Consider the following 21492-nt stretch of genomic DNA (forward strand, 5'->3'; position numbering starts at 1 on the left):
TCATAGTTTTCCCAGTCATTCCTGGTAGGTACTTCATATGTGATAAATAACTTGACCTTGTATTGAGTAAGATGATCCCACTATACATGATAATAAATATATTCCTGTGAGTGAACTTGTGCTTTGAGAAAGATGGAGAAGTATTTTCCCTATTCCTTCTATTCTAAGTATGACTAAAACTATTGACATTAAACATAAAACAAACATAAGACTTTGGAAGGAGGAGAGAAGGCAAAGTAACTAGAGGATTCCCTAGCGGATTCCCTCAAGGACCAATACAGTGATGAGTTCCCTGGGTTTTCTTTTTGCCTCAAGTATCCCAGAAGTCAACAATCTGGAAATGTCAACCAGCTCAGGCAAAAATCAGAAATTAAAAATAAACAAGCAGACTGCTCTCTCTAACCAAACTAACCAAGCAAATAAACGGAACATAATAGTGCAATTTATAAGACCTTTAGACAATAACAACAGTATTCTACCCCAAAACCACAGGGAAAAACCAACCCTGCCCTCCCCCGCCCCCAGACTACAGAAATCAAAAGGCATCCTGGCCTTCTGGTCTTACTAGGCAGTAATGAGGCATCCCACCCATTCTTGAGAGGGTGAGGTCAGAAAGGGTAAAATAGGGAACCAGAGTTTTCACCCTTTACAGTGGTAAAGAGACCCCACCCTTGTGGCAGGGAGAACTTGTGCAGAACAATAACGAGGCACTCCTTTGCAGTCAGAGCTGGGATGTGCTCACAGTGGGCAGCCCCCTAATACCTCCCCTCAGTTGAAAGCGGTATCTTGATTTCTACCACTACCTCAGAGTAACACAGATTTAGCCTCTCTTTCCCTACCAGAGTGTTATCACAGGAAACCATTACAAATGCAATGACTTATGAGTTATTCCAATTATTTATTTCATATTAGTTGAGCTGCTGCACCTGTGCTATTTAGATGAGTTATTTTTATCTAAAGTATAAAATATATATGTACAGAATTATATTATTCCCTTAATATTTTTTGATGTCTGCAATGTCTATCGTGATTTCTTTCTTAAATGTTGGTAGTTGTACTTTATTTTTTTTTTGTCACTTGCTAGTGGTTGGTTAATTTTATCTTTTCAAAGAGCTCTTTGTTGATTTTTTCCTACTGTTTTTCTGTTTTCCATGTAATTGGTTTTTACAATTTTTATCCTCTTCCTTTCGCATGCTTTGGGTTTCTTTTCTTTTTTTCTTTTTTTAGGCTCTCGTATAATCCGAATCACTTAAGACTAACAATTAGATTAAAAACTTTGGAGGGTTATAGGGGTTATAGGAGAAATTCTTGAATATTTACATATGAAAAACCCCAATTAATGATTTTCTTTGACTTAAATCTAAAAAAAATTCAACATTATTCTTTGTACATTTTTGTTATAAAGAGTTAACAAGCACAGTTTCAAACAAATGACTTAGGGTGATAAAAGAAAAAGCAGTTTAGTGGAGGAGAGATAGCCTTTTCAACACATAGAGCCAGAGCAACTAGACAGCCATAGACAAAATATAAACCTTGACCAAAGCCTCACATCTTATACAAAAATTAGTTCAAAATGGATTATAGACTTAAGTGTAAATCATAGAACTATAAAATTTTTAGAAAAAATGCATAGGATCAATCTTCAGGATCTAGAATTAAGCTAACTTGATACTATAATTGCAACACAAGGAAGAAAAAAATGATAAATGGACTTCATCAAAATTAGAAGCTTTTGCTTTGTGAAAGACCCTATTAATAATATGAAAACTTAAGCTGCAGCCTGAGAGACAATATTTGTAACCACATATGTGACAGTAACTAGTAGCTAGAACATGTAAAGAACTCCCCAACTCAAAGTATAACAACAAACAATTCAATGAGAAAAATGAACAAAGATCATGATTAGACATTTCACTAAAGAAGATGTGGCAATGATAAATAAGAACATGAAAAGATGTTCAACAAATTAGCTATTAGAGAAAAGCAAATTAAAGCCAGAATACAATAGCACTGGACACTATCAAAGGATTAACACAAAAACAGCAACAATATCAAGTGCTTGTGATGATGTGGAAAAATAGGATTGTTTATACACTGCTGGTAGGAATTTAAAACGATGTATTCTGGAAAATTGTTTGGTACCTTCTTGAAAAATAAAATATGTAATTATCATATGACTCAGCAATTTAACATTTGTCCCAAAGAAAAAAAAATGCATGTTCACACAAACACTTGTACACATCTGTATACAGAAACTGTGTTAAAAAAACTAAACAGTAGCAAGTGAGTCAGATCCTCTTTGAAAAGACAGTATTTAACTTCAAGGTGAGGGGGCCTCCCCTGGTGGCACAGTGGTTGAGCGCTGGGCTGCAAAGCTGCCCGCAGCCTCTGCAGCGCCGGTTTGATCCCCAGCCAACTGGCAAGGGTCCCACATGGCACGCAGACCTCTCCTGCTGCACCCACTGCTCCCCTCAGCAGTGTATTTTGTCAGTCTGCTTGTTCTGTTCCCCGCTCTGGCTCTGGTGAATTCTCTTGCCCTCCCGCACTTCTGACTGTACCCAGTGCTTGTATAAATAAATAAATAAATCTTAAAAAAAAATTTCAAGATGAATGATTGGAAATACAAGTAATGAGAGAAAAGTCAACTAGGTTGAAAAGGGCTTCATGAGCCATTGAAATGAGTGTAGAGATGTTATTTTTTGTGACTTGGGATATTTGGTAAATATGCAATGAACAAATGCTTTTCTATTTAAAGGGATTATTGCAATATTTAGGAAATTGGCCAAAAACAATCATAATTTTTAGAGTTACTTATGCTGTTTCCCACTCTAAATATAGCAGTGTTCCCAGTTCTCCCATTATATCATATTCAAACTTCTGCTCCCTCATGCAAAACTAAGAGCAGAGTAAGGTCCTCTTTAGTGTGTTAACCTCCTCACCTACCCTCTTTCCAATACAATGCCCTCCACTCAAGTCAGACTTCCATATCCCCCAGACCACTGGTCTTACATTCCTTCACTCCACTGTGCTTTCTTTGGCTGTATCTTGGACTTCCTATTTAATCTTGTCTATATTTCAATCTTACTATTATTATAAATAGTTATCATGCCATAAGGTGGCTTATCATGAACACTTTAGTCCATTCATAATCTTCAGGTCTCCCTAACTCCCCACCATCCAAGACAGTCAAAATGAAAATAAGAATGTTGTTTGATATGAATGAACAACTGGCATTTTCTCATAGTATATTGAGAAACAGCAAAAAATAATATTTTTAAACAGTGGCTAATTTACTGAGCTATATCAAACTAAGTAAACATTAGTGTATCTGCCTATGAAATTCAAGGCTACAGTCTGTATGATTCTCTTCCAATTAATTTACTGAGTCTAAGACTCTACTTAAAGCAATTCTGAAGCAACCAGGGAGCAACAGTCACATTCAGCTTCTTCAATACATATGTCAACAAAATCTATTTCTCCTTAATTCCCATGTGATTAAATTTTTAAGCACATGATTGACTAATATTTATGTATGTTTTATATAATTTCTTTATTAATGTACGTGAAGACATGTGACATGTCTTTACAATAACAGTGAAGCTGTTTGGATGTGCAGAGTAGAGATCCCCAATGCCATTCAGAACTCAAACTTGTGTCTTGAACCCCAAAACAGATCCTGCACACTGTAAGCAATACGTGTTGGCCAATTTGTCTGCCACACTACAAGTATAAAAAAGATACTTCTCATCTGATGTTCATTTTTAAGAAAAACATATTTAATATGTAAATCTGTATGAATCTGTATGAAAGATATTTTGTAAAACATTTGAATTTCAATTAGAGTAGCTATATTAATAGCTGTTTTTCTCTGATCTGAGACAGGCAATTATAATGGCTTTTGTGCTTTTAGCAATCGCTGATGGTTAAGTAGAATGTGTCAACTCTCTTGCTTAAGAACAAACAGGACCATGCAATTTGCCTGAGTGTTTGACTTCTCATCTCAACTAAGGAGAGGCAGAGAAAGAAAAAAAGTACTTTTGAGTTGGCTCATTTGTAACTCTGAGAAATACTTTTACCACCAACATTCAATCTAGTAAATGGTGCTCAAGAATGGCATGAACTCTTATAAATGATATAAATATTTCATTTGAAATGTAAGTTGAAGATATTTAGTCATATCACAATTTAGACAGTATCTCTACACTGTCCAAAAAAATAAGGAGCAAAAAAAGGGAATAATAAATACATTTCTTACAGAGAGCTTAGGAAATGGTGGTCAAGGCTTTATAGAAGAAGATTAAGAGTTTACATATATAGAATTAAAACAGTAGAAGGATATTTATAAAAAAAAAAACAGAAGAGTAGAACAAAAGCAAGGAAATTGAACACTTTCCCATCCACTCATCCACTACCATTAATTGGAAGCTCAGTGGATTTGCCCTGGTCCACACATGTGGCTGATACCTCCTACTGCACAAAAAGCTAATAAAAACATAAACACTGAAAAGCATACTTCGAAAATCTATTTTTGCATGTTTTATTTTCCCCAACTAAGTTTTGGGCATCCATGTTAGCTTATTTTTGTTTTTTTTATTCCAAAGTATTGAACTTGACAGAACTTTAAATAAATCTACATTGTAAAACTAGCTTCCAGAAAAAAAAAAATTCCAAGTGTTTACAAGTCAATATTAAATCATCACATTTCCTAAGTTTTGAAAATAATATAGAAAAGTGCATACATTTTGAACTGACTGGGGATTCTGAAAGTTGAGTCTTGCATGCCTATGAACTTGCTATAATATTTTTATTGGTACACATAATATATTTTGACATAAATTGCTGCTAAATGTATCAGGTTTGGGGCCTTCATCAACACTTAACTAATTCCAACATTTGGCTGCCACAATGGAACCAGCTTAGGCACCAAATACTAATCTCCTCATAAATCCACTCACCATGATGTACATTTAACAGTGCCCAGAAATGACCAAGTTTATACGGAGAGAGAAGAAACAATAATCCATGGAGAAATGAGAGAGTGAACCAAATTTGATTTTACTTTATGTCAAAAATAAATACAGTCAGTGACTCAGAGCTGACAAAACACTGTGACTAATCATAGCCTGCCATAAATTAGAAGTTTGCAATAGCTATAAAACTGTTCTCATTCAGAACAATGAATCTCTAGTTCTTCCTAAGATCTGATCAACAATTCATGGGAACCCAGATAAAAGCAAATTATTTACTTAATAAACACTGTAATCATAAATATAATTACATACTAGCCCCAAAACTTAAATTCTAAATAAAATTTTTCCCAATATTTTTGAAGCAAAAATTAACATTTCACATGAATGACTTTCCTTAATTAAGAAAGATTTTATATTTGTCTCAGAAAAAAAGTATCTATAATTTTGCTTGATGGAAATGTGGAAATAATATTTTGCAATGGAGTATAGTCCCTTATGAAAAATTATGAATTTCATAACAAATTCTTTCTTCTACAAACATTTCAGTGACTATAGTGCCCAAGGCTCTCTGTTAGGAACTAATTATAAAATGAAGATAAATTAGACATAGTACCTACAAGCAAAGTTTACTCTTTGCAAAGAATGGCATAATGTGGTTCTCAAATTTCAATACAGTATCATCCACATATCTTGCTTAAATGGAGATTTACGAGTCTACTTCCCAAATTGTGACTCCATTAAGTCTGCAGCAGAGCCTCAGACTGATGAACAATGTACATTCTGATGCAGAGTCACAGGCTAAACTTGTAGAAACACAAGTCTTTAATAGCAAGTGTGTGCAGCAGCACAATATGTCTAATAACTACCTAGTCCATTGATTTAGAAACCCTTCAATCTCCACTTGTGATTTTTTTTATTCCTAAAATTCAATTCAAATCCTATTTTAAAAGGTTTTTTTATGAAGTCCTATACCCTAAGTTCAGATGACTCTATATCAACTGCACATTGCTATTTTGATTATGTGTTTCAGTTACTAACTGATTTTCTGCTGTGTTCCTTTGACTAAGCAGTCACCTTGAGAACCAGTGTGCTCAATAATGAGCACTTGCATTGTTTTCAGAGTGCTGAACCTCTCATTTACACCAGAATGATTTCCCCCATCTTTTATACTATGGTTTTCTAAGACTCAGCTCACTTCCAATGATAAAGACCATTTTACCTGGTGTTAGACCACCCGGATGCAGACCACCTGCCTGGCTTTGGCTTCTCCCAGACTCTACAGAGCAATGATCTGCTTCCCACCCACTGAGAAAACACCTGTTACCCTTTTCTGGACTTCTCTGACATTGTTTGCCTCTCCTCACTGCTACATATCACCTGCCATCAAGGGTAATCTATGCCAGTAGTTTCCAAATTACAGAGCATTAAAATCACCCAGAGAGATGCTTATATGTACAGATTCTGGGACTTCACATCTCAGGGATAAAATACAAGTGAAGTTCAGTAATCTTTGCCTTTAATGCTTGGCATGAGAATGAAGACTTTAAAAAGCTATATTTATGTTGGGCTTTTAAGAATGAATACAATTATGTGTGACATAGAAAGGAAGAAAGACAAGAAAGCGAAAATAACAAAGAACAATTTACAGTGGGAAAGTGTTGGACATGTTTAAAGAATAGAATGAAATCAGTTATTAACCTATAGTAGGTGCTCAGTTAATATTTTCTGAGTTAAATTGATGAAATATGTATCCATGAATAAATGAAGTTTGGCTAGTGGTGGAGGGACCTTAGAATGAAAAGTTAGACTCAAGCCAGACTCTTACAAACTCTTAACTGGTGATGAATTCTGGCATATATTTTGTTGACAATGAGAATAACATTTGGAATATGCTAAGATATCTCCTACACACATGATGTCTTTTATTATTATCTCTATGCTTCAGATACCCAAATTTACATGTTTAACCCTTATACTTCAGATAATAAGCTGCAACTGCCAACACATAAAATTATATATATATATATATATATATGTGGGGGGTGTATGTATATATATATAACATAAATTGAATGTTAGAACTAATGTGGTCAAAGTGAGTAGGTGAAAGGTGGGATTGATATGTAGGTTGAATTAGTGTGGTTAATAAGGCTACCTAGAGTATTATTGTAAGAAGTCACAAATGTCTAATATATAACAGGGGCACTCAAATTGGTGAAAGGCCAAATTGCAGTACTATGGAAGGAATAAAATTGAGAAGATTTGATAATATTTAGGAGAGATGAGGGAATAAGTCACATAAAACTATAAGGCTAGGGTGCAATTAATTGTCAAGAATAGGCACAGAAAAGCAAGGAAGAAAAGGAGAATTCATGTAATATACAGCCCATTTGAACAGGTTTGTGGTTGGTATGCCAAACAGGTCCTCAACTGAAATTTTCTAACACTTTGTGTTTGTGTGGAAGTGAGAGTGAAAAAGAGAATAAAATGCAAGAAAGAGATAAAGTAATGTTCTAGAGAGGACATGAGATTGAAATTGAAAATGAGCAGCCAGATCCCTAAAAAGAAGACAATGGCATCCCTGACCAAGTATCAATGTATCAGGAGGACATAAATACAGACAGGGTTAATTATGATGTGAAGGAGGGTAAATCAATGCTATCAATATTATTACCAAAATGAATAATAGAATACTGTGGAACAACAGGAGATTTAGAGAAGGCAAATATAGAGCTGAAACAGGTAGAACCATTTCTATACTTTTCTAGCAAAATCCATCTGCAAACAATAGTCATCATCCCAAATAGAGGGATCTTGCCAGAGCTAGGAATCTCGAAGAGGAATCACAATATCATGATGTGAGATCTAAGTAAAAAGAGATAGGTGTTGCTAGAAGACATCCAATCTAACCGACTAGGAAAATCACTGAAGTTTGAAGAAATGTGGCATTGGGAGGAAGGGGAAGAAAGGAGGCTGATCTGGGTGTTGAAATTGGGGAGAACATATATCATGTTTTGAAGTTCTGTGGTTTACTCTCAAGGATATAAAACTACAGTAAAATCTGCTGATTTCAAAAGCAGGTGGATGCTGAAAGATGTTTCCAAGATATGGATCTGGATGTCCCAGAGGTAAAATTTAGGAAAATACCCACAGTTCCCATTAGAGAGGCCCTACAAAGAAGGAAGAAATCAGGTTTTCTTGTATATGAGGAAGTCTAATATTGGAGGTGAAGAAAGAACAAAGAAGACTATAACATAGGAAGGAAGAATAAGAGTTTTCTTCTCTGTAGATTAGAGCTTAGGGACCTGGATTTTTTATTCATATAACATTAAGATAAAAGCTGACATGTAAGGATGAAAGAGATGAAACTGAGTCTGCTGAGTCTGACACGACAGCCACAGTTCAGGAAATTATCTAGAATCTCATCAAAATCAATTAGGAAAAAAAGATATATATCAAAAAGTTTTCATGTTCATTCCCTGTTGTAAGTTATGATAGAGCATAATTCAGTAAATTTGAAGTTCATATAATGAGACATATATATTTGTGGAAACACAACACAACAGATTTCTGTCCTTTATCCTTTCTTCAATCTCCCAATGCTGTGGAGAAGAGTCAAAATTCTACACAGCTGGGACTAGATAACAGATGAGATTTTAAAAAAGAATGTGCTGTATTTCTTTGATACTTGTTTCATCTTCTCAGATAAATGTGCTATAAAGATTGCAAATGACATTGACAAATGTGTGACATAGTCCACAGTTACCTATTTCAGGTGAGTTATCTACTTCAGATGAGTTGTTCTGTTAGTTACCTGTTTCATGCTAATTACCTTTTTCAGGCAATGTGCTGATGTTGCATATATTTTCTTCACCTTCACCAGCTGAGGTTGAAGCTCTTACTTTTAACACATATGAGGTATTGGCTAGAAGTTGCGTGAAAGTATATGTGTGATCTTGGGCAGAGACTTTTGTAGAATTCCTCTCGATGGATATCACATAATATGTAATTATTCCATTCGCCTTTTTGGGTGGATCCCACTTCATTAAAGCTGATTGCCAGCTAGTTGCCACACACCGTATATTCTGTACAATATCTGGAACTTTGATAAACAAATGCCCACAGTTAAAATTTATCCACATTTAGTAGATAAATGATTGAATTATATGACTTAAAGATAACATCAGATTTAGGAGATAGAATAAACATTTAACATGTCAACTTTTCCAATATGCATTTACTATTCAACAGAGGCTGAATCAGATGGTGACTGAACAGTTTCTACACTATTTTGTTAAGCCTTATAAACTGAACCAGTGATTGAATATTTTCCTGGCCCCAAGCCACAATCACATCCTCATCCTCATAGATGTTGTATAGACTCAAGTCCAGGCAGTGGATCATGCCTGCTCTCTTAATCAGAAAGGAGTAATCTTAGCAATACGTTATTAAAAACATTGGGTGCAAAATATAAATGTGGGTGTCTCCCTAATGTGGTACATGTAGGCCTACGAGTATTAGGAAATATGCAGCTAATTTGAGGGTTCTGCTTTTGTATTTGAATAGCTTCTTTGGAAAACTTCAGAAGACCTCATTCCTCAGTACCTTTTCAAAAATCTCAGAGGGAAGCTTTAAGTCAAACAAGTTTTTTCTAGGACTTCAGAAATCCATCATATCTTGTAGACCTACTTAAGAAATACCCTAACCCACCAAAGTAACTGCAGACTGGAAAGTCAGTTCACTTCCCTTGGAAACAGCTGATTGATTATTTAATGCTCCCAATAGTTACCACAGCTTTTCTTTTTACATTAAAAAGATTAGTTTATAGTCAAAGAGAATTTACTGTCTTTTGCAAACATAGTTATTTTAAAAATACTCCATTTTTACTTGCCCAAAAAGATCTTACAAGTGCTTTATTTATTTATTTTAATATAAGAACTGGGGTACAGGCCTGAGATGCAGGAGGGTGAAAGGATTCACCAGAGACAGAGTGGGGAACAGAACAGGCAGACGGATTGAAGTACACTGCTGAGGGGAGTAGTGAGCGAGACAGGAGAGGTCTGCTCTGGCATGTGGGTATCTCCCCAGCCAGCCGGGAATCGAACTGGTGCTGCAGAGGCTGCGGACAGCTTCACAGTGCTGCGCTCTACCCACTGAGCCACCAGGGAGACCCTAAAAGTGCTTTTTTCCTCTGTAAGATAAAGGAATCAGAACTAAAGGACAATACTTAGGAAAAGTATGACATCTACAGCTAAAGAAAAGACCATTTCTGAGTTGATCAGTGGTTCTGGAAATTAAATATCATTAATTATTTGCTTTTTATTTTCAAAAACATAACAGTATTTTCATAGACAGTTGATAATTTATTTAAATTTTGTTTATAATCCTAGATTTTATGAACATCTATATCATTGACTCTGTAAACCAAAATAATTCATTAGCCAGAGCACTGGCTATAAGATTTCCTTGAGGTTTTTACTGACCTGATGTATTTGTAAATTATTTATATATATATATATATATTCTTTATATGTCTGACATTTATATAAAATCTTTTTATGACAGCATTTACTGTAGGCATGTTTACCCTGAAATACATAGAGAAGTTTGGTACTTTAATTCAGTTTCTTCACTACTTTGCCAAGGTTTTCCAAATAGTAAATCAGAGCTTGGATTCAAATTCAGATACAACTTCAGAGCATGCACCTTTATCCACTACAAATACCTTTTACTTGTCCTGTTATATAGACAGGTGATTATAAAGCTTTAGTAGTCATAAATGAATGCAGAAGTGTTTAATTTATCAGTGAGTGGTTCCAATTTAAATTTAGAGATTGAATAAAGTCATATGAAGTACATCCAGAGGTGCTAAGAAGAAATGATTAGAAAAGGGTTTTGGGTTCATTCAAGAATCACTGACTTAAAATGTGAGGAAAGGGTGCCTTTTAACACAAGTCACCACTAATATTAAATATGAACATAACACTTTAGGTTCAAAAAACTGTGTCTAACCTGATTCTTCGGTTGTGAATTTTACTACATTACTAAATTGATTGCCATTTCCGACTTTGGTAAAGGCAGATATGCTAATAGAATAGGTGCTGATTGGTTCCAGTCCGACAAGTTTAGCTTCAGTTTGAAGACCTGAAATATTCTGAAAAGCAGAAATAAATTCTTAATCACAATGAATCATCAAAAACAAATATGTAAAGGGAAGAAATATTTTAATATATCAAAGTTATGCCTTTTATGTTTAACCAATGACTTAATAAGTACTGGTATTTTTAATAAAAATTTAACTTTAACTTTTCTTGTATACCGCAGGGTGTGTTCAGTTGATGATAGGAAGATGACTGTGTTCCTACTCAGTTCTGGAGAACTTGTCATTGACACTAAAAAAAAAAAAAAGCTAAAGTAATTTGTTTTCATTTTGTTTCCCAGATTCTTACCTGGAATTATATCCTTCCATTATTTTTTTTAAATTAAAGTCTCTAATTGAAATCCAACGTATGGGTGAATACCAATACTTGATTTTTCTTAAATTTGCCTACATTTTTTTAATACTCAGTAATATCCTATGTAAACTTGTTTATTCATCCTTTACTATACACTAAGCACTGGGAACAAAACAGTGAAAAATAAGAAAGCCTCTGTTCCCCTGAAGCTTACATTATGAGATTTTCCATATACGTGTAAATACCTAATTTGATTCAATCTCTTAGGAAAATTAGAAAAAGAACAAGACAGTTATTGATATTGCACAAGCAAGGATTTGCCTTCTCATTTATCAACTTACCAGGCAATTTTACCATTTAGTATAAAGTCTTCATTGAAATACAGTTATGTTAAAAAATGAGTGTTAGTCAGGTATCCTTATGGAAAGAGAAAACAATCACCCTATATGGTATAATTTTAACATTATTGTACTATATTTGACAAAAAAATATAAACCTTTTAAACTTATCTGTTAAACATTTCATTGGCTGAAATTTAGCAAGATTACTGACTCCTAGAGCAGTTACAGTCAGACTCGTTTTAAATTAATCTCTTGCAAGTCCGTAAGATACATGAGGGGCTCTCTGTATGATACTGTTTCCTTTCATTCTTTCATACTTACTACTACAAAACATACTGTTGGATGACCAGGAAATTATAAACTTATATAATCCCCATCATCAAGGAATTTTCATGTTGATTAAAAAGTCTATAAACAACTATTTACTATGGAAAAATTAAATACAAGACAGGCAGTTATTCATTTTGGCTAGAAAATACAAAGGTTTACAGAAATGATGGTCTTTGAGATTATATATGAAGGAAGAAAGTAACTTACTGGATAGCGAACAGATTTACTTAAGAATAAGTTTTAAGAGGCAGATAACTAAGGAATGTTTATAAATACATCTTACAGGCTTTTTACTGAATAAATAACTTCTTTTAGAATACACTAAAGTGACCCTAGTTACCAGCAGACCTGTATTTTAATGATTTCCATTTGGACTTATATTGACAGGGATGGCAGGAGCATTTGGAGTGGTTCTGGAATTACTTTGTCTTTATACCAGTTACAATTTGAAAGACTAAAAAGAAAAAAATAATAAAAATTGATAGTCTTAGGACTAAGGAGTGGATGAAAACAGAAGGAAAATAGGAACACTACAAATGAAAAGAAAGACAAACAGAGGAAACAGGCAGCAAAATAAACTAGAAAAGCCAGGGCCTGAGAGTACATTGAAAGGAATTTGAAAGAAAATGACACTATGAATATAGATGGAAGACAAAATAAATGTAAAAATTAATAATTTAAAGTAGTAGTTTTAAAGAAAAACAACTACCTCTCTCTCTAAAAAATGATATATTTAATACTTTATAGAGAAAGATTGTTTTTGCTACTAGTGAAATATTAATGGTAGAATTTCTATAGAAAAAAGAGAATGTCTAAAAATCATAGATTATAACTTATTCTCATATTCAAGAACTAGGAAACTGTCATATGTTTTGCATGATTACAATTCAAGATGGCTATTTTTGTTCATTTGACAACTATGTATAATGATAACAGTCACATATTTAGAAAATGCTGGCAATTGTGCAAAATGCTTTATATAGATTTTCCCATATAATCCTCACTTTTTAACATATATATTTACAATTCCCATTTTTCATTTGAAGAATCTGAGTTTGAAGAGGTTATGCAATGCAATTAATGCTGCACAGTTGGTCTCCAGGACAGGGTTTGAACCAGATAATCTGATGATAGGATTTACCACTATGTTACAGGTGTTGGTGCTGGAGATCACTGTTCCAAAAAAGAAATCACACCTACACATACATGATCATGCAGGGAATATGACAACTCTTTTTTGACATCTATTTCTCAGTGAACCATAAAGATAAAGCAAATAAAAAAATGGGGAAAGTTAAGAATGAACAAGGAACAATTGCTATGGGACTAAAGTCTTATTTTCATGAATATAATTTAACACTTCTGGGAAACAGATTTCACATTTATGGTGTAACATAATTCTAATTCTATTCAGCCAATCAGATTTTTAAGTATATCTTGATTTTGATAAAAGCAAGTTATTACTTCTTTTGACAACTTAAATTACTGCTTTTGATTTTTACTATTCACTTTGCAAGTGACACATGCTATAAAAATGATTCACCATTGGTAATAAACTGTAAGGCATGTAATATTAAAGACAGTGTTTTCCACAGATTTTTTGCACTCTTCTTGCTGTAACTAAATAGCAACATTCCAGTACTTTATTTTCCTTTGGAGAAAAAATTATTGCTTTCTTAGATAAAGACCAGTTTATTTTAACATATTTTGGCAATTAAATACTTGAAATCATATATTTCAGAACCTTTGCTATTTTCTTTGGGTATTTTCTAGTTCTTTGGGTATTTTCATTTACTCTGGAACCTAAAAATGGAGGTGGAAGGGTGGTTAGTGCTGTGAACTTATTAGCATTGAGAGTAAAACAATAACGATATCTTTAAAAAGCAATTAGAGTGGAGCTTTATGATAAAGAAAGGTTATCGGAAATCCTGTTTACTGTTCTGAAAAGGTTTAAAAAAAATTCACTGAGTTGTTCTTTCAACAGCAAATATAAAAATAGATTATATTTTAAGATAGTAAGTTTTAAAGAGCCTTAAAAAATTACTATATACATCACAGCATTAATTAAATGGTGCAATGATTTTGTAAAATATATATATCTACAAGTTACAAATTCAAAGTAAATCACTGTAGGAAGTATTCAGCTTCCATAGCTGATAAATATTTTGTGTCTTCCACTAGTATCTTTAACTGTAGGAAATAAAAACATTTTTTAAAAAGATGGTCATTATTTAATTTAAAACAGTCCATTTTCCCCGAATGTCCAAAGATTTTAAATTAATTTCTGAATTTTTAAAATAATCAAATATACTAGTGTGATCAACCTACCTTATAAAATATAGTATCAGTTTCATGTTCATGAATTTTAAAACTATATACTTTAACAATACCGCCTGGAAGAGGACTCGGACTCCATTTCAGCCATACAAAGTCCGAAGTATAGTTGATTAAAGTCAAATTTTGAGGAGGTGCTAAAGGCACTGCAGGAAAACACATTATAAAACATATTCATATAATTTTTCACATAAAACTATCTTGACTTTAGCTTCTTGAAGACACTAGTTAAGAAAGATTTATAAAATGATCATATTTTAACTTCAGAAATAAATAGATACGTAATTGTGTTTTGTACTTGAAACTCAGTAGTTCCAAAATAGCTTTAGCAGAACCCTCTATTCTAAAGCTGGAATTAAAAAAAAATTCTGCAAAGTAGATGAATAGTTGTAAGTCTGTTACCAATAGACAATTAATATCATATCCTTTCATTTTTCCATGTTGTTCCTTTAAAAGAGAAAGCAAGAGCTGCAACTGTGAAATCATTGGAAGAAATACAGATTCTGCTTACCTGACTCATCTGTGTAAAAGAATAGAATACTGGAAGGACCAAGGCCTTTTATAGTTCTTGCAGCCACAAAAAAACTATATAAAGTAAATGGTGAAAGCTCTTCCAAAATTATATAGTTATCAGAAGTAAAAAAAGAAGAATTTTCATTTGGTCCTTGTAAAATTAAATCATAACTTATTACTGCACCATTTGGTTTTAATGGGGGATCCCACGATAAGAGAACTGAGGCAGAGGAAAGGTTTTTAAAAGTGTTGATTACTGGTGAAGTTTCTGGGACTATAAAAGAAAAAAAGAATATTAAATGAAACAAAGGTAAATTAGCATTAAAAAGAAGAGGCTTCATTAATTCTGGGACTTAATTTTACTAGATGATTATTTTAATTTTAAGGAACTTAGAGCTTATTGTGTTAGTTGAAAGACTACTTGAGAATAAACTTAATCTATATAATTATAAGGGTAATGTTTTGTTATCAGAAAGCAATATAATAAGGGGATACAACAGTCTGTTTAATAGACAATAAAAGGGTCCAGCCTACCATCTTCTTCAGTTTTGATGTGCAGTTGGGCAGTATAGGTATCAGAGAATCCCTTTTCTGTTGATGGAGTGATTTTTAATATATAATCAGTGTATTTTTCCAGATTATCAAAATACATGCTTCTCTCAAATGTAACCAGAGGTGGTCTCACGTGGCGAGGAGTCTGCTGTAAGCTCAGAGAAACATAGTAGAAGACTAGACCATTTGGTTGAGATGGTGGACACCAGCTTACATTTATTGCAGTAGATGAAATGGACTCATAAGTCAGGTTTCCAACAGGCCCTTCAGGTACTATGGTAGGTAATGTGCAAAATATAAAAATTATCAGTCATCCTAAATTAAATTAAAGTTAATTCACTAACTGAGGTTAATTGCTGAAATGGCACCTGTCAATATTATATTACCAGCTCTTTAAATGCAGATATGGTCAGCATCAACAATTACAAAAGATCTTTTAAATAATTCTATTTAAAATCATTCAAATAAACCCTGTCATCTTTAATATATGTGAGAATTGTATTGCATTGTATTGGACTGTATTGTATTGTATCATATCTCTTGGTTTTTCTTTCCTACAACGTGGACATTGTGTGAATATCCAGCTGTCCCTCAGGATATTCAGGGATTGGTTCCAGGACCCACACAAATTGGTTCCAGGACCCGTACAAATCCATGGATATTCAAGACCTTTATATAAATGGCACAGCATTTACAAATAATCTTCATACATCTCTTTCGTATGCTTTAGATCAAAAGTGCCAAAAAATCTACATGTTTAATACAGACAAAACCACTATAAGTCAAACTCTCAGTACATAATAGTATTTTCAATTTGCAGTTGGTTGAATCCATGGATGCTGAATCCACAAATATGGAGAGCCCGAAGATATTTTATCAGATATTTAAATATTTCAATTATATTATTAGAAGAATATTTTTAATTTCTTTCTGCTGAAGATTATCCTTATTGTACTTAACAGAATAGGTAGGATCTCTCCCTTAGAATGGTGTGCAGTGTCTATTTTCATAGATTTATGATAGTAACAGATAAAACATTTTAGATTGCGGAAAATCTCGGGAGACATATGCATTTAAAGATTTCCTGAAATGATACTGACCACACTTTGTATTAAACCATTTTGCTAAAGACTCCCCAAACACATATTTCCATGTTATAATATCTCATTCTGTTGATCAATTTGCCAATTACTTAAAAGATGTTACCAACAATATGGAAAATATTCACTCCCCTTATTTATAGTGTCCTTCAATTTGTAATCTTCAGATAATAAATATGAAATTTTACTGTCAACAAAAGTTTAGGCCAATACCATTTCTCAATAAAAGGCTAGTCTTTAGGAAACATTAATAAATTGAAAACAGAAACAGTGACAAGAAAAAATCGATGATCCATATATCATTGTATTCCCCAAACTGAAACCTAAAAATTATAAGAATCTTCAGTCAATAAAGTTTTTTTCAATACTCATTGCAAACAGAATTCTGCAGAAGCTGTGCATAAGAAACTTCTGGGATTAAAATAAAGATATTCTGAGTATATTATTCACAACTGCAATGGAAACAAAGCTGCTTCACAGAGTCCTATGTGAATTCAAAGACTGAAAAAGAAACAAGTTGCTAGGAAAAAAAAATGCAGCTCCTAAAACAAATGGAGGCGTATATTAATTACTGGGAAATTTGTCAGTATATGCAACAGTATTTTTCATGCCTACAACCAGATGGTGGTGACATCTTTCAAAGCAAAAAGTAATAGAATTTTCATGAATGGATGGTAACAGTTTTTATGAATAGCAAAGATTGTTATTACAGCTTTATAGCTATGTATTTCAAGCAGACGATGGCTAGTTAAATGTGCCTAAATAGAAATTTTATTAATAATACATACAAATAGAAACAGTTCTGAAATAATTATAAAGTTTTGAATTAATCCTACTAAAGATTAATAAATGCTTTTTGTTTACATACTGTCTTGATCTGTGTATACTTGAACTATGTCACTGCTTTTATTCCCATTTCCAACTGAAGTACTTGCTGTTACCCAAAATGTATAGTAGCTGAATATTGCCAGTTTATCTATTATTGCAGATATGGTCATATTGTCAAAGTCATTGGTTACTTCATGGAGTGTAAAATTCTGAAAAATAAACATATTGTTTTAAGTGTTCAGAAATTATTTTCAATAGACATGAACATTTCAAAATTATTATTATCCATGAACTGGTTGTCTCGCATTATAGTGTTAATTTTTGAGTAAAATCAAGGTTGAATGTTTTTAATGCAATAATTAAACTGGAAATATATTTGTATTGAAAAGGAATAGATGAGCAGTCTTTATAACAAAATCAACATACAGAATAGCAAAGAATACAACTCTAATCAGAAGTAAAAACTGCTGCATGTGATTTAACAGTGATAAACTAAAAATGCTACAACTGTTAATCATTCAAGTATTTTATCAAAACATTGACTATATTTTTATACAAGTTTGGGAATGCTATAAAGTTTTTCATTTTAAATTTATTTTAAAAAAGTTATATTTATTGAAATAATGTTGATTTACATCACAGTATATATCTTAGGGGTACAGGCTTATTTTTTTCTTCCTATCAATGATGGAGGAATGATAAAAAGGGTCACTTCTTCATATGAACTCTAGTGGACATTATTATTCATCTTTAATGGGTCCTCATTTTTTCTACACTTGTAGGGAAGAAGGGGAAGGCAGTTAGACATACTCTTTTATATGCAGAGTAAGTAGAATTTTAAAATTCTTTTCCCTAACTTCTAGTTATATTTGTCCCAAGGCATTTTTTAAACATGAGGGAATTTACTAAATCATTTCCTATCAAACCAAAATTTAAATACAAACAAAATCAATTCTGAGATAAAGAAAAATAGGCTCTTAAAAAATCAGGGCCTCCTGGGTGGCGCAGCAGTTGAGCGCTGGGCTGCGAAGCTGCCCACAGCCTCTGCAAGGCTCCCACATAGCGCACAGACCTCTCCTGCCACGCCCGTTGCTACCCTCAGCAGTGTACTTTGTCAGTCTACCTGTTCTGCTCCCCGCTCTGGTGAATTCTCTCACCCTCCCGCATTTCTGACTGTACCCAGTGCTTGTATAAATAAATAAATACATCTTTAAAAAAAAATCATGTGGATAACTGGGTCTGAATTATTCCAAACCATACAAAACTCTTAGAATTCAAATGATCTGCATTCACTTCAGGCATGGTAGCCTTGGATAAATGATCTAATTTCAAATCCTAATCCCTCCTCAACTATATAATGGGAAGAATCATTCCCACTTCAAAAACAGCTTTTGAGATTAGATAAGAAGGACATAAATCAACACCATGTCCCACATGTCAAATAAAATAACAATTGGTTTATTTTAATGAATAATGTAGGGTAATCAATTTGACTAAAATGTATAGTTACGTAGGTACTGTAATGTACCAACAAATTAAATGCAGCAAAGATTTGTTGTTTTTTTTTTAGTATTTGGGTAATAGGCAGAGTGAATGTAATAAGAGACCTACTTCAATTTTTTGTGGTCACATATTTAGAAACAGACATGTTGGAACAATATAAAATCTCACACAAAATAGGATCTGTGAAATTTAATATATGCTAACCTCTCTACCCATAGAACAACTAGCTTACATAAAATTTCTAAAAAATATTAATGTAGTTTTTGCTGCAAGTTTTAACTGTTTTGCTGTTATAAAATTTATTGTGATTACCTATGACCTTGATGACAAATAAGTAACAAGTCATTTTGAATAACTTAGAAGTCATTCCTACTTTATGTGACTTAACAGGCATAGAGATGTAAAAAATTTGGAATTAGGTCAATTATCCAGATGACTATTTCATCCTTGCATATATATTTTTGGGAAAAAACTCTTGGCTCAATTTAATTAAGACTTACTCCTTTGTATATGTATGCAATCATACGGTATTTGGTAAAAGCTTTTCAAATGAAATTAATCAACCAGTATTCATTAGCATTTTTTAATAAAATACCATGTCAGACACATAGAGAAGACATGACATAAGTGGATAGAAATTACAACGTAGAGAGTTAGTCCACTACATGAATGTGCAACAATGATGGAAGAACAACAGGGATTGTTAAGCACAGACAGAACAAAATTCCCAAGCTAGAAGGAATGACAGATAACTCACTTCAAACTCATATGCTCCAAAATTAAACTATTGAAAATAATGTTGGTGTGCTATGATAATTTTAAATGATTGCAATTAAAATAGTTATTGCACATTAAACTTATGTAAAATAGAGTGTCAGTGGACCTGAGGGGAGGGAAAGGTAAGTATCACATGATCATTTTCATCAAGTTGTTTGCGATAGCATAGGGAGCAGATACCAGTAGCAGATACTGGGAACTGGAAACAGAATGTGATGTGTCAGATATGAGGAATTATACAAAGTTCTTATATAAGAAGGAAGAAGAGGAACAAGAAAAAAAGCTATCCATCTATTGTACTATATAATTTTCATTTTGAAAATTTCTTCCATTCTAACCATCTAAAATACAAAATGAATAAAGATTTTGATGTATATTTAGCACCAATTGTAGGAATAAATTAAAGCATGAATGGACTTCAAGCAATACGAGACTGTGCTTCTGAAATGTTTTCACATCAGTAGCCTGTGTCCTCTTGCAGCTGTCACACTTAAAAGCATTCTTAAGATTATTAAACAAAAGATTACATTTTCTAAGATAGATGAATAGCAAATGGTATCACATTCTATACTCAGGTTTGAGTAAGTAGATTCATAATATCATGTATAAGCTATAGTCAGATGTTTACACTTGATTATTTAGATTTAGACAATGATAACCAAAACAGAATCATGTATCAGCCATACAGAGGCAAAACAATTGCTAAGACTCAGAACTACTGACAACACTTTGCACTTTGTTGAATACAAAAAAGGAGAAAAATATGCAATATGAAGGATCTCCATGATATAGTAACACGATATTAAATTTGTAAAAAAACAAAGAGGTGAAAAATCAATAAATTCACAATAATCCCCACTTCTTTTCCAAACAGAGCAGGGAAAAAAAAGAGCCAGAAAAATTGTTTGGCATACAGAATCCAACACAAAACCAAAAGCAAACCTTACTATCTTATTCTTCTCTTAAGGCATTTGCTTGTATAAAAAAGAAATTTACATTATAACTACACATATATCTATACCTACATAGCATTTCAGAAAGTAGCTTTCTTTTCAGCATGAAATTTTAAATAGCCTTGCTTCTGCCGCCTTACTCATAGAGGGTCTTGAGCAGAATTTAAAAACAGAGTTAGCCTCCTTACTTTCTTATACTCTCTGCTGAGACAGCTGGCAAAATTCTGCTCTGACCCTAGTCATTAGTCTACACTACACTACACATACACTGAAGTAAGTCATTTTTTAATCTCAGAGACTGCTACTCACAAGATCTAACTAGTGGCTAAATTTGGGCTGCCACAAATAGGATTAAACAACATTCAAGTGTTGAAACTAATCTCTATTGTCCATCAGTTTAAGTGGATACACAGAAATAAGAATGACATGAGTCATAATGGACACAGTCAATAGTTTCTATCAGGAAGGTGCATATTATGTAAGTGCAGTATTATATTCTATCTCTCCCCATTCCTGATTTAATCATAAACACTACAGTTTTAGAATGCTGTGAACTATCTATTTTGGAGAAATGAATTCTGTTGAAAAATTGAAAATATTTCTCTAGATAAAGTGCATTTTAGCTGTTTGCATAACCATAATTATTCATATCCTGGAAAGTATCCATCTACAAACTGTGGGACCCTAGAACCTTGCATAACTCAAGGTAAGAAACCACATTTCTCTGGTACCAATACTAATAATTATAATAACCCTGTCTAATAATAATAAAAAACATTTTTTAAATCAAAGCCCAGAAACATGTCTAAACTTGAAAACTATTTATAGTATAGACA

General features: G+C 33.0%; 1 protein-coding gene across 1 annotated transcript in view; it reads right to left on the bottom strand.

Moving 5' to 3' along the window:
* PTPRQ (protein tyrosine phosphatase receptor type Q) overlaps positions 1-21492 on the bottom strand; it is a 161927-nt gene that overhangs the window by 90766 nt on the left and 49669 nt on the right. Inside the window, exons 20-25 of the mRNA XM_037513931.2 lie at positions 17464-17632; positions 15478-15768; positions 14942-15217; positions 14425-14576; positions 10983-11124; positions 8803-9072 (exon numbers count right to left, since the gene is read on the bottom strand). Coding sequence (XP_037369828.1) covers positions 8803-9072; positions 10983-11124; positions 14425-14576; positions 14942-15217; positions 15478-15768; positions 17464-17632 — 1300 coding nt within the window. The remainder of the gene's footprint in view (positions 1-8802; positions 9073-10982; positions 11125-14424; positions 14577-14941; positions 15218-15477; positions 15769-17463; positions 17633-21492) is intronic.

Source organism: Talpa occidentalis, unplaced genomic scaffold (assembly GCF_014898055.3).
Source record: "Talpa occidentalis isolate TD23 unplaced genomic scaffold, MPIMG_talOcc4v2.1 talOcc4.16, whole genome shotgun sequence".
In the NCBI taxonomy this organism is placed as follows: Eukaryota; Metazoa; Chordata; class Mammalia; order Eulipotyphla; family Talpidae; genus Talpa; species Talpa occidentalis.